Here is a 14,512-nt window from a genome sequence, read left to right as displayed (position 1 = left end):
CCACATTTCCAGAAAGTTGCAGGGACTTCATCACTGAGGGTTTTAAGAAAAGACTGGACAGCCACCTATGTGAAATGGTATAGGGCAGTGATGGCAAATCTGTGGCACACGGAGCCATTTGTCAGGGCACGCGAGGCGCTGCCCTGTCAGGTAGCTAGCGTGCGCGTGCTGGCCAGCTGACCAGCCATTTTTCACCTTCCCCAGGCTCCAGAGGCTTTATAGGAGCCTGGGGAGGACAAAAAGAGCCTCCCCCGCCCTTCCCCCGGAGGCTCTCCGGAGGCTTCATGAGCTTCTGTGAAGCCTCTGGAGTGCAAAAAAACAGCCCTACGGGCAAACCGGAAATTCAGGAACAGACTTCTGGTTTGCTTGGAGGGTCATTTTGACTGCTCCAGAGGCTTCATGGAAGCCTCCTGAAGGTCCCTGAAGCCTTCGGAGCGCTCAAAACGACCCTCTGAGCAAACTGGAAGTGACTTCCGCTTTGCTCGGAGGGTCGTTTTGACTGCTACGGAGGCTTCAGGGAAGCCTCCTGAAGGTCCCTGAAGCCTCCGGAGGGTGTCCGGGGGGGGACAGGGAAGGCTGTTTTCGCTCTCCCCAGGCTCCTATAAAGCCTCTGGAGCTTGGGGAGGGTGAAAAAACCATGCAAAAAATGGGGGGTCGTGCCTATAGTGAGCGCTTGCGCACTGGGGAGGTCGTGCATTGCATTATGGGTGCGGCACGCCCGCATACGACCCCCCTGCGCTCCCCCCACTTATGGCACATGAGCCAAAAAAGGTTTGCCATAGCTGGTATAGGGCCTCCTGCTTGAGCAGGGCGTTGGATTAGAAGACCTCAGAGGTCCCTTCCAGCTTTATCCTGATTGATTGATTGATAGTATAGAACAGTTTCAGAGGAGTGTGACAAAGCTGACAGACTAGAGCACAGAGGAAGGAACCTTGGATGATCAACCAGAAAGAAGAAAGACTGAAATGAGACATTAAAAAGGTAGTATAGATAAGATAATCAGGTATCATTTTCCATTGTCATAGAAATGAAAACCAAAAATAATGGTTACAAGTTTCAGCCTCTTGAAATTTGCTTAAATAAAAGGATAAACTTTTTGGTAGTAAGACCTGAACATCAGTGGAATATTTTTCCTATGGAGGTTGTGGATTTTCTATCCCTGGTTAGATTTTTTAGAGGATGCTGCTTGAGGGTAATTTAATTTATTTTCATGCATTCAGACGGTTGGATAAAATATTTGTATTTTTCACTTCCATGATTCTGTGATTCTTTTCCTGGCTTACCAAATGATGGTTTTTGAGAATCCTGTACAGGAAATTTTGAACTTGAAGCTATCAGTTTTCTGTCCACAGGACTTGGGGATATTATTCAGAAGGGAAGGTGGTTTGGGTGTCTAAGTGTGTGGGTTATAATTAGCCAATTGTTTAAAGCAAATTTTAAATTTATAAAGCTCATTTGTTCACTTTGCAGCTAAATTAGATACCAATTGAAGCTACGTTTTATGTGTTTATCTTGTTTCATCCTTCCAGATTCCAGGAATGCAATTGAACTTTGTTCAGAGGCACAATGCTATATTGGCAGCAAAGTTTCCTGTAGTTTAATTGGAAATAAGTTGCTGCTTTTTGTACCTTAGGTTGTTGCAGCGTGACAATGAGGAGTTGCGTCGACGGCTGGCCTATGTCACCAACAAAATGGAAGCAATGGAAAGGGAGTTGGAGTCTGGGCAAGACTACCTGGAGATGGAATTGGGCCAAAATCGAGAAGAGCTAGAAAAATTTAAAGACAAATTCCGTAGGTATGTGTCTTTTAGAACATCAGGTGGGGAGGAGAGAAAAGCAGTCCAGTTTCTTAGTTGATAGTGTTTATCTTATTCTGCAACATGTTTTACCATAATCTGCCATTTATAGAAATACTGCAAATGAAGACAGTGAAACCTTTGGCTTTCCAGGTGTTGTTCACTTAAAACTCCTAATACCTCCTGGCTGCTATTCTTCATAGTAGTTTGATAACATCTGGAAAACCAAAGACTATATTATCTTGTAGATCATTATGTACAGGGAAATTGTTCTATATGAAATGTGTGTCCTGAGACGTACAGACACCACTTACGAAGCTGGGTTTTTTTCCCCTTTACCAGTTGACTTGCTATTGGATAGCTTAGTGTTATGTAAGACCCATAGATTTACCAAGCTATATTGTAATTACTATATAGAGATTCCTTGGTCAGGCTTTTTAATACCTTTGTTAATAACTGAAGACAGTCATAGGAAGCCAGAAACAGAGAAGAAAATGAGTTTTACTGAATCTTGCAAAAGACATGCCCAATCCAAATGTCTCTCCATGATTCCCCAAGATGATGGCTACATTGAATGATGCCTTACATAGGGGGAAGGGGTCCTTTCTCATGGCCTATTAATATTTATAGTTTATTAAATTTAACCAGGTCTGGATACAGTAGTTTAAACCAAAGTGACAGACCAGTTCTTAGAAAACACAGATAAGTCATGGATCACCAGCTTAGAAGCTGGAGCAATGGAGACAAATGTGCAGTCATTAATATAGCAACTTCACAGGTGGGAGGAAGACGACGTGATGAAGAGAGAGGCAGAGATTAACCTTTACTGATAACTGTATTCTACCATACAGGATTGGGAGATTTCTCTGAAAGCTTTATCATAGTCTTCAACATTTCTGCTCTTTCACTGGAGTGGATTTTGATCATTTCCCCCTTTTCAAGCTTGTTGTGTCCCCCTCTCCCCTTCTCTCTCTCTGTCTCTCTCTGTCTCTCTCTCTCCCACACACACACACACACCCACACACACACACACACGCATTTTGTACCTCTGTTCTCAAGCTTTAATGCAGAAGGAGATGAAATACCCAAACATGGCAGAATTTAAAGCATGCTGTAAATACAATATCACAGTCCATTGTATAATATGTCATATATGGTGTTCACCCCAGGGGATATTTTATGCCTATTCAGTAACATGGGTGTTCTTCTATATCCTAGATTGCAAAATAGTTACACAGCTTCACAAAGAACAAATCAGGATTTGGAGGAGAAGCTGCATGCCCTGGTAAGTGATTGTATGGCCCCATAATCAGTAGAATGGGCAGGTCTAACTGTTTTAAAGATCTTAAAGGGTATAATATATCTGTATTACTGTATAGTAATATCAAAATGCAATGAATCAAGAGTAATGAGTAGAATTTCAGTCTAGAGTTGATGAAAAGGGGCATTGCTGCCAAGTTTTATGTTTTGTGCAACAGTGTTTTGGGTTCTCCTGCAATGCAGCTATTTGTAGTTTTGTCTTGCAGCTTTTTAAAATAGTCTTGGAGTCATTATGTGCTGCTTATAGCAGAATCTGGGTGGGATGGTTTTGTCATGAATTGTGGGATGTCAAAGTGGAGCCAACATTTGTATATTATGTGCATTCATAACACTCATGGCTTTTTTTCTCTCCTCTCTCTTTCTCTCTCTCTTTCTCTCTCTCTCTCTCTGTTTCTTTCCTTCCTACGCTGCTGCTGGCACATGCTGGGTGTGCTCACCTCTCAGGCCTCTCTCAGTCAAAACTGGATTTTTGCAGTTGCGTCTTTTGTTTGTGTGTTTTTCTTTTCCTCTTCACATGTTTCAGCCTTTCCAGTTTCATTGTTACTCAGTTCCATGCATTACTCAGCCCCACTTGCACTGTCTTTGATGGGATCCAGAATCTGAATCAGCCTGCAACTTGGGTTTGAATGAAATAGCTGATCCTTTCTTAGCATGACTTGCTTCATCCTATTTTATGTGATTCCCTAGTTTGGGGTGGGGTGGAGTGCCATTTATCTACCCCAAAAATTAATCTACAAACTGACATGAAATATAGTACTTTTTGTTATCATTGCAGAACTAGGAGTTGGGTAGTACAGTTCTCAGAAGCTTCAATCACCATAACAAAAACTAAGGATTTCTCATTCTAGTACAAATACAATATTAAATCATTATCATTTTAATCCAATATCAACACTCATGCTTCACAAGATAGAATGGAGTGGGAACAAGTTCATGTTTTTCAAATTAAGTGAAATGTTTTGTTGAAGCAGCTGCTGACACAATGGTGTCAGTAATATTTGTGTTAGTATGAAAGTTATATTATCTGTCATCTGAACTGAGAGATAGGTGGCAAATAAATTTGGAAATAAAATAAATGGGGTGAACATGTGAAATAACAGAAAGCTTCTGATCCTGCTCATTTTATATTACAATGTATAACTGCAGGAAAAATAAATAAAATAAATGATAGATAGATAGATAGATAGATAGATAGATAGATAGATAGATAGATAGATAGATATTACATTATATATAGATATATCTGCAAGGCTAGGAATTCTGCTTTTCTGAGTGGGCTTTAGAACAATAAGGTATTACTTTAAATGCAAAATGAATATCTGAGAATCCATTTTCATGGAAAGCACAAGTGAACAACTTTCAGTTGTATATTTTCCTGCTCCCTGAATCCCATCCTGACCATACTCCTTTACTATGAGTGCTTTGCTGGATGGGATTGCCATTGAGGCAGGAAATATGTCATATAGTGTGAACAGTAAAGTAGGCTTAAAGTAATAGACAGATTACTTGCATTATCAATGCACCCACTGCCTTCATTTTCCTCCAAAGGGTGGGTCTCAGCTGCTGGAGGGTTGCTCACCCATTGAAAGAGCCTATACTTATCGGTATAGTAGTACCGGTAATTTAAAGGCTGTTGTACATTTATTTGAAAGCAAACTCTATTAGACTGAATGAGGCACACTAGACCTGGGCTGTTTTTCTGTGGAAAAGGTAAGGTACTTTTGTAGGGCAAATGCCTATTGAAATTTCGTAGCAGAATTTGCCCTTCCTGTGATGAGATGCTTATGTTTTGCTACTTCAGCAAAATATCTTATTTGGAAGAAGTTGGGATAAAAGGACAGTCTTGGAGATTCAAGAAATAAGTTGAGGGCTAGGATGTGCAAATCAGATTAAGTCTATTCCTTATCAATATGGCATGCATTTAAACATTACTTTTTGCCCCTCAGACAGTCTTAGAATTACCTGTTTAAAAAATAAATACCATTCAGTTTTGTCTAGTGATTAAGGCACCAGGCTAGAAACCAGGAGACACTGAATTCAGTCCCGCCTTAGGCATGAAAGCCATAATGCATGGCTTTGGGCCAGTCAATCTCTCTCAGCCCAATCCACCTCATAGAATGGTTGTGGGAAAATAGGAGGAAGAAGAAATATTTGGTATTAGATATGTTTGCCACCTTGAGTTATTTATAAAAATAATAAAGATGGAATAGAAATTAAATAAATAAACACCCTCAATCATTGTTATTTATTGCACTTATCCTATGCACCTTGCTCAAAGTATGTATTTTTGTTTGAATTCATTCCAAGGTGGATTTCATTTTGGTGGGTCACCTCACTTTTATTATAAAGAATGTATATACTAGCCTGCAATGTTAGGTAAGTGTAGGAGAATAGAATTTTAAAACTCATAGCGCAGGAACTTTTTCTTTCTAATGATAAGCTCTAGCTGTTAATTTGATACATTTTTAAAGAGTACAATATCTGCTTGTTTCCAATATTTTCTCCTACCATCTCTCACCATATGTAGACTAAAATTTGAAAATTGAGATTTTTGTTAATTAACAATGAATATTGTAAAATTAAAGACCACGTGTAATGGTCAGGTTCAGACGAAGCCAAATAAGCTACTATTCCTCTGCCCTACAATTAGATGTTTAATTATTGCAGAAAATCTAGGTATGTGTAGAGTTGCAGAAAACCTGAGTAGAAGATATAATAAGTACAGTTGCTTTGGATATTTTATGTACTCCTATTACTTTTCTCACACAAACAGCTTTTCATAATTCCCCTAAGCATAATTCATCTCCTGCTCAAATGTGTCTATTCAAACCAAAATGACTAAAGTTTGATCTTTCTTGCTTTCCAAAATGTTCTTGGATTTCAATTCTTATAATGCCTGACAATAGATAACACTAGCTTAAAATGATATGAATTGGAGCACAGCAGAAGTTCAGGTTTGCCAACACCTGATTTAAAGGGCACTCTTCATGTTTGCATGATGTTTTTGCAAACAGGTATGAAGAAGTCAAGAAACACTCAAACATAATTTGCGTTCCTAAGTAATGCCTTCCTTAGACACACAAAAAGAATTACCGGTAGATGGGTTATTTAAACCTCTTTTTTGCTAAAGGAAGAAAAGGAGTTCGATTTTTAGAGTTGGGCAGGCTGTGGAAGAGAAGAGGGCAAGGATGAAGACTGTCAATTGTTGACTAATGTGACTCATCGCCTGTATATTACTATTCTCTAGATTAAAAAAGCTGAAATGGATCGGAAAACTCTTGATTGGGAAATTGTGGAGCTCACCAATAAGCTTCTGGATGCCAAAACAACTATCAATAAACTGGAAGAGCTTAATGTAAGCCATCTTTTTTTCAGAACATTGATCTTGTATAGGAAATAGGGAAATAATTGATAGGTGGATCCTTATTTAAGTATATTAGTGTTTAAAGTTCTGTGAAGAGCAGCACATGACAGCCTGCTGAAGATCAATAAACATCCTTCTAAAAAAAAGACTGGCAGTATATAAGAGAGCCCAATTCCTATCCAAGCAACATATTGATGCTGAACTTTTTCAAAAAGATGGATTGTGAAAATTGGGATACTTAACCTGTGTTTTGTTTAGAACAGCCTTTCCCAATTGAGTGTTCTTAAAATGTACAAAATTATGAATATGGGCCTTCCCACTTGATGTGGTTCATATACCAGCATATCTTGAGGACCTAGGTATGGAAATGCAATGCATTAACTGACAGCCATGCAACTCAATTTATTCTATCAGACATTTACCAAAGATTCTGATGTTTTTTTTGTGTAGTGAGTTGTTTTTTATTTTATTTTTTATTATTTTTCCTGTTGGCTTTGTACACTGATATATCAGCCAGTTCTCCGCTTACAGTAGTTGTCTTTTGTAAAGCCTATTTTAAAAATAACTATTCTAGTTTGTGAACGAACTTGTCAAATTGCACAAGTTTTAATCAGCCACAATGGAGAAGAGGCTAGTAGCTAGAATAGGTAGTAGAAGATAGTAGCTGTACATTTTCATGCATTTTTATTTTTCTAAAATGTTCATTGGGACTTGCGAAAGAAATTGATATGATCAAGACTAGTTCTGCCCTTAGCCTTCAGCTGCAGGTTCTGTGTTGGCATAGACCAGGGGTGTCAAACTCGCCTGTGGGCCAGTTGTGTCACGTGCTGGCCCTGCCCGGTTTAGCGAATGGGAGGGGAAAGTCCCGATACATCACGTGATGCCTCTGTGATGATGCGAGTTTGACACCCCTGCCGTAGACTTGCAAGTTCTCAGTTGTTTTGATTTCATCATTATGAAATACTTTTGTACTTTTGCCTCGGACATCACCTTGTTGTGGACCATTTCAAGCTATGTCTCTTCAATTATGATGTGTTGTCTTGACAGGAGCGATACCGGCTAGACTGTAACTTAGCAGTGCAGCTCCTGAAGTGCAACAAATCTCATTTTCGGAACCACAAATTTGCTGATGTGAGTAAAAACCTGGAGGGGTTTGAGGACCTGTGAATCACTTTAATGGCCTGGGATGAACTTATTTTTCTGGGATTTCTGTTTCCTAACAACAAACAGTTAATGCCAGTCATCTCATGTTGTTTCTCATTCTCATTGCCTCATTGCCTTTGAATTCAGTAGGTTCCTGAAAAGAGTTTCATGAATTGCAGGCTTCCTGCTTAATCCTAACTTTCTTCTTTTTGTTTCATTAACCATTTCTATATGAATCCTCAGCACAATGAGTTATTATAAGAGAATTAGTAATCTAGTACAAGAATTTGTTTACTATGGGGGTTTTAACTAACTAAAGTCAGAAGATGATTTACTAACAGGATAGAAAATAAGGAAGGAAGTTAGCCTAGGAAGTTTAAATAACTAGTAGATTTCCAGATTTAATAAACATTATCACAAATTTGTTCCAAAGTTCAATATGTTCTTGCTACTGATTTTACTGTTATGATGCGTATATTTTTGCTGGCTTTCAGGCTTGCAGGGTGGCACACAAATACAATCATAGTCAACTAGAAGTCCTAACAGCTTTTGTTAAAAAAAAAAGATATACTGTTCAAATCTGGTTTCAACCTAAAAATCATCTATGAGTTAAACTGATGGCAATCTTAAACAGAAAGCTATATACAAAATAGATGCATGGACTTATTGTATATTGACAGTGTTTCCAAAGTATTAGTATCACCACTGAAAAGGATTTCTTACGTATCCAACAGATCTTAATAGTGTTAGAATTATCCCCAAGGTAGATGTTGAAAGTCTTTTGGTACTAATGTATCATGGGCTCGCAGATGAATTGGGACCAAGATTTAACAGCAAATACAATTGAAACATTTATGTTTCATTTATACATATACTTATATTAATTGCAGCTTTTTAAAATAGGAACAAGATTAATAGATGATGTTTGCATAATATGTTTAAAATATACTGATAGATATAAAAATCAATATATGAAATTTACTCTTTCTTTATTGGAGGTGAGAAGAGTTCATTTTCTGTTATACTATATTATTCCATAATTAAATGGCCCCTCTACAATTATATAAGTATAGCTACAACACAATTATGTTTTTAAACTATTTTCAAACACTTGCTTTCTCCCATTTCAATATTGCAATAACACACTGGTAGAACCAATTGTATCATGAATTTTTCATGTAACCTGTCTATACTCTGATGTCTAAAGTCAGCTGCTGCTGACATCTTCAAACCTGCCACTCCATCTCCAGAATGTCATATTATATACATATTAGTTAAAATGAGACCGCCATCTTTTCCATGAGATGCTTTCAGTTCAGGCTAATGGAAACCAGAGCAACATGCTATTAATTCCTATTTATATTAAATATGTATTACTTAGTAAATTAGTACTTTTATTTTTAGTGGTTCTTTGGAGCCTGAAGTTTTTTCCCCAGCCGCAGAAGAAAATTGTTCCATTGTATTGAAACTGACTTGATGAAAGTCATCCCATACTTGCTTTAATATTAAGAGATTCATGCACATGCTGGTTTTCAACATTTTAAAACATGGATTATTTCAAATATAGACTGCCAAGCTACTCATTCCATGGATGACTTGTGGGCATCCCTTTAGGATACAGAGTTATCTATTTAAAGAATGATTTTTTTTCATTTATATTTACAGGCCTGGTACATGTTCTCAGGTATCAGTGTTTACACATTTCTACTGCTGGATATTTATGTTAGCACAATGCTTGTCGTTGCAATCCTAATAGATCTGGCCCATCACAGGGCATTTGGTCAGAGACAAAGATTATGTCACCTCTGCATTCACCCTATTTGATCTCTGCCATGGGTGCTGGCTTTCATGTTCCCTGTCATTCGTCTTTTCATGGTTTACAGGAATTGCTGCAGTATTTACTGGGAAATGAACAAGAGCTGAGTCCTGCAGGAAGGCATCTTAGAGAGCAAGGAAAGACCACGTTCCGCTAGAAGCTCAGCTCTAGGATTTTCTGCACGGAATCTATTTGTGTAACTGTTGAGATGAAAGCTGATGAAAATGATATACTCCTTGCTTATAATTTGCTTGAGTGACTATCCATGAGAAGATTCCCAGGGAGTGCAAAGTGGTTCTGTTTCTAAAATCAATCAAACTAATTCTAGGGCAGTTTGGCCAAGGCAGTGCCCTATAATTACTAGATGCTTCCTAGCAGACATAGTTTATAACAAGGGCAAGGAGGGAATTGGTCATTCAGTTCAGTGTGGCAATCAACTCCCCCCCCCCCACCGATCAATATTACTGTGTTGGCCTAACATGAGCAAGGAATGCAAGATATTGCAAATATTTCTATTTCTTCTAAATGTATATTGGAAACAATATTTCCCTTGATTCTGGGATAGAAATAGAAGTATTTTGAATGTAGATATTATATATTTGAAAAGCCCTTTAGTTACATTTAGTTAGAACAAGCAGCTTAGATGGGTTTTGCCAAAACCTCTACAGCCACCTTGGTGTATTTGTCCATCCCATTTACCCTGTTTCCTATATGCTATTTTAATTCTGCACTACTCTTGTCTTTTTTTAGCTGCCATCTGAGCTGCAAGACATGGTCAACAAGCACTTGCAAAACACTCAGGATTCTGTAGGCCCTGGCCAGGAGGAACTGCACAGCTTGGCTCCCTCTGACGCTGTGCCCACCTCAGTAATTGCTAGAGTGTTGGAGAAGCCAGAATCACTGGTGCTGAACTCAGCCAAATCCAGCAGTGGAAGTTGCTCTATGGCTGAAGATGTTTTTGTGCATGTAGATATGAGTGGCACTCTTCCTGAAACTTGCGTGAGTTCGAGGCAAGCAGAAAACAAGGGGAAGGAGGGATCTAGACAGCAAAATGGGAGCTGCAAGCCACAGAACTGCTTGGAGAGCCTTCCAAAGGAGGTGCCTACTTTTGAGAAACTAAGCCCATATCCCACCCCTCCCCCTCCCCACCCCATGTATCCAGGGCGCAAAGTCATTGAGTTTTCCGAGGACAAGGTGCGTATTCCAAAGAACAGCCCACTGCCCAATTGTACTTATGCTACCCGCCAAGCTATCTCTTTGAGCTTAGTCCAAGGGGAGGATGAGAACTGTGACAGGCAGCGCCCCCTTCCCAGCAGCCCAGCCTCAGGTCAACGCTCTGCCTCCAGCTGCTCCTACCAACCTTCCCCCAAGTTGAGCCGGGTTCCTGGATCTTCTCAAAGCAGCCCCTTCAGCAGCCCCCCACAGGTTCCCAGCACATTTGCCAGCTCCGCCAGCTCCGAGGAGGATTTATTAGCTAACTGGCAGCGGATGTTTGTGGATAAGGCTCCTCCTACCACAGAGCAGGTGCTAATAAACCGTACTGCATTTAGCAGTGACACAGCACAGGAGCTCCAGAAACGTTTCAGCCGCTCCATGCAAGAGTTAGGTCGGGTAGCTTCCGCCTACTCAGATGGTGAGGAATCCGTGCAGAGCTACAGCTGGACTGTAAGCAGAGACTCAAGCATGGACATCGACAGCACAGAGTTTCGAAGTCGGCGGAACCACTTCTCTTCTGACTACAGCACAGATTTCTCCCAGGATGAAAGCTGCAAATTGCTGCAAGGGTCTGGCACTGCAGGGATGGCAGAGCCTGTCACTTCTTCACCAGAGAAGTCCAAAGATTACATAGCCTACCCATCTGGGAGCCCAGCTGAGGAACAGGAATTGCTGCTCCAGGAAAGCAGGGTGAACAGCCAGGAGGGGGTTTCTGAGCAGAACAAGGATGGCAAGAGCAAGCCACCACCTGCGCGCCCACATCGCAGCCCCAAGAGAATGGGGGTTCATCATTTACATCGGAAGGACAGCTTGACCCAGGCTCAGGAGCAAGGCAACTTACTTACTTGAGAACGGAGAAGAAGAATTGTCTTGGCTACCCAGGTTGAGTGTTGCATTCTCATCCCTGGGTTGCCCTTCAAGCCCTGAGACTCAAGTTATTGCCATCATGTTATTTTGGCCAGGAATTATAGGCAATGTTTAAGTATTTACTGTCTTTTTAATACGCGGGAAAGGGGAGACAGCTCTTCCCTAGCACCAGGATGCACTTGGATGTATGCTGGCAACTCTTTTGTGCTGATGTTGACTGCTCAAGCACTCCTCAGGTGTGGATAAGAGATAGAATCGTGCTTTCTGTGCCTGCCTTCTTCAACCTGTTCTCCTTGTCTTGAAGGCCAAGATCTAGAAAATAGTTACACTGAGTCCAAGTATAATAATATATATGATTGGAAAACCAGCACAATTTTAGATCTACACAAGACCTCTAACTGTATGAAATTGAATCTGGTGTTAATTACCTGACACACCTTCCCTCTTAAGGTAAAGAACAATGGAGTAGTTGAAACAAAGGTATGCTTTCTATCTCCCCTCCATGCGTCCTTTCTCAAAACGCTCAGTGAGGGATTCCACCTGACTTCATTTTTTTTCTTCAAAAATTCTGCCTTCACACTTACTGATCAGTTCCAATTGATTCAAATTAAGTCCTGAGACACCTGAAGCCTATATTTCTACCTTTTTGGCTTGTGGCACGAGATAGGAATATTTAGTCCCTATTTTCTTGCCTCAATCTCCCACCAAGCCATCAGATGAAGAACATGAATGAAGTGAGAAGCCTTCTGTGAATGAACATCCTCAGTTCTGTAAGCTTTTGGTGAATTCTGTAATATTTTGGTGAGTTCATGTTTGTTTCTCCAAGCCTTCCTGTGGCTATATGCATTGGTCAACAAGGCAGATGAGGCATAGGAATCACTTCTACTGTTTCTTTGCATGTTGCATATGGGAAGTGGGGCTCCATATTATGGAAGTTGGGGTTTTCTGCCAAACTACATCTCAGACTCCCTGCCATAGTTTCCCAACTTGAGCTAAATTGTTTGCCATAATGAGCTGAGTCTGTGTAGCTGTCTGTTTAGCTATCACTTGGATACTCTGGATCATGATTTGGTGATCGTGTACTATCTATGTTTTCCTTTGGATTAGTCTTCCTCACTCTTATTCTTTAGATGTGTAGGGGCTAAAATTCCCAACAAGTGTGACTGTATAGGGCTGTGTGGTTACAACACTTCTGAGGGAGGGGGGGAAATGCCAAATTGAGGAATGCTGCTTCAGGTCTTCAACTATTAATATTTACGTATCTCTCCATTTTTGGGTGAGCAGAAAGGTGTTGTGGGATGGGGTGGTATATGCTATAGAAGAGATATCTCAGCTTTTTTATCTTGAGTCATCTTATGTCTGGTCCATAAATTTCACTAGCTGAGGAAAAGATTCACATTGATCCAAGACTAAACCATACAGCCAGCTTGCCTCTTGACGACTCTTCTTGGCACAAAATTAGATATTTCTTGTTTGCCCGCTTGGAGATGGCTGATGAGGATGGGCATCCCAATATGGGGTCCAAATTGACACTAGTGCCTTTCCAAGGCCTTACCCAAGGTCTTTTATTCCCTTTCCCCCTTTTCGGTTTCCTACTTGTATTCAGTATTTTGTTCTTTTCTGGCTGTTTTTGTGTGTTATTTGCGCATTTGAGTGGAGGGACTAATTTCATAGTGTTAAAAAATTTTCATTAAAGAATCAAAGTTCCATATTTGAATTCATTAACCTGCCCTGCTATTCATGCAACCAGAGAAACTTCTTGGCTACTTTGTTTAATTGTTTTTGCCAGTTACTTGTTTGAATGAGATTTTGGTAATTTTCTGTTAGAGAATATTACGGCTTTTCTTTTCAAATACAGCAATCTGGTCATACTTGACCTTTTGGATATGGTCGTGTTTAAATTCTTACTAATGGACCATTCCTTTAGTTAAGCTGCTAGCTACTGCATTGTATTAGTGAGATGTAACACAGTATTTTTTGCTAATAAACTGGTGCTAAAGATATTATTCCTTTAGCTTACATAATACTTAGTGGTCTGATTTCTTCAGTTGATATTTACTTACTTACTTCTCTTGATTTAGCTTGCGAATTCCTTGAATTTTCTCTGCACTACATGGAAGAGGACAAAGGTCACTATTTTTTCTGTTCCAGTCCTCCTTTATACTTTTAATCCAGTTACTGATGGAGATAGGGCAGCTTGGTGACCTTTTATTTAAGCCAGTATTGGTTGAATCTTATCTAGTTGAAATGAAATAGTTCTAATGAGCTAATTGGGTCAATAGAATTGATTCAAGACCATTTTATATTAAATCCAGATCCAGTTCTCCTTTCTGTGTTGGGTTGCATAAAACATTCCGAAGCTGATAACGTTATCAGTGTAGCTGATGACAAGATTATCTAAATATTTTTTTTCTTCTCTAAGTAGGTACATTGAGCTAAAGTGGGGACCCATAAAATTCAGCTCAGGGTCGCTACCATCTCGCTTTTGGCCCTTACAGCCCTCCCAAGTTGGTGGGATCTAAAATTTTGGACTTTTTACATTAAAAAAAAGCTGGATGTAGTTTAAGGGCCAAAAATGGATAATTTAAAGTCCTGCAGAGGTTATGGGTACCCATTTAACCCCTTAAGCGAACTCCTTCTATAAGTGACCTTCGAAGTGCTGTTGACATGCCGCCCAAGCACTCGGGTAGCCCTGTAGGTAATAACTTAATGGGCTAAAGGCTGGGGGAAGAAAGCCAGAAAAAAATATTTTTTTATTATTATTATTATAAATGAATAGTATAATTTATCAAGTGAATTTACTGTCCTTGTGCACTCTGGCTTCTTTGCCCTTCACCTCTGACAGTATTTTGTTGGAGAACTTGAATTGACTCTCATTTAGCTGATCCCACCCTTTAGAGTCCCAACTCAAGACTGTTAATCTACAACTAAAATGTTTTGGTGGTGGTGTGTGTGTTTTATTTTGGGTTTTTTTTTGGGGGGGGGGTATTTT

General features: G+C 39.7%; 1 protein-coding gene across 7 annotated transcripts in view; it reads left to right on the top strand.

The window, feature by feature from the left end:
* TJAP1 (tight junction associated protein 1) overlaps positions 1-13,546 on the top strand; it is a 52,764-nt gene extending 39,218 nt beyond the window's left edge. For 6 of the 7 annotated variants that reach the window (XM_087717954.1, XM_087717951.1, XM_087717952.1 and 3 more), the window contains 6 exons: positions 1,634-1,795; positions 3,014-3,080; positions 3,560-3,589; positions 6,363-6,470; positions 7,527-7,610; positions 10,189-13,546. In XM_087717954.1, the coding sequence (XP_087574080.1) occupies positions 1,634-1,795; positions 3,014-3,080; positions 3,560-3,589; positions 6,363-6,470; positions 7,527-7,610; positions 10,189-11,502 (1,765 nt within the window). In that variant the 3' untranslated portion in view covers positions 11,503-13,546. The remainder of the gene's footprint in view (positions 1-1,633; positions 1,796-3,013; positions 3,081-3,559; positions 3,590-6,362; positions 6,471-7,526; positions 7,611-10,188) is intronic. The other variant, XM_014057097.2, reaches the window with a different exon arrangement.
* Positions 13,547-14,512: the final 966 nt, after the last annotated feature.

This window comes from Thamnophis sirtalis, unplaced genomic scaffold (genome assembly GCF_051295495.1).
Source record: "Thamnophis sirtalis isolate CommonGarterSnake01/CBP01778 unplaced genomic scaffold, rThaSir2_p1.2 scaffold_6, whole genome shotgun sequence".
In the NCBI taxonomy this organism is placed as follows: domain Eukaryota; kingdom Metazoa; phylum Chordata; class Lepidosauria; order Squamata; family Natricidae; genus Thamnophis; species Thamnophis sirtalis.
The sequence above is the reverse complement of the archived record's forward strand: the minus strand, read 5'-3'. Positions and strand labels throughout refer to the sequence as shown.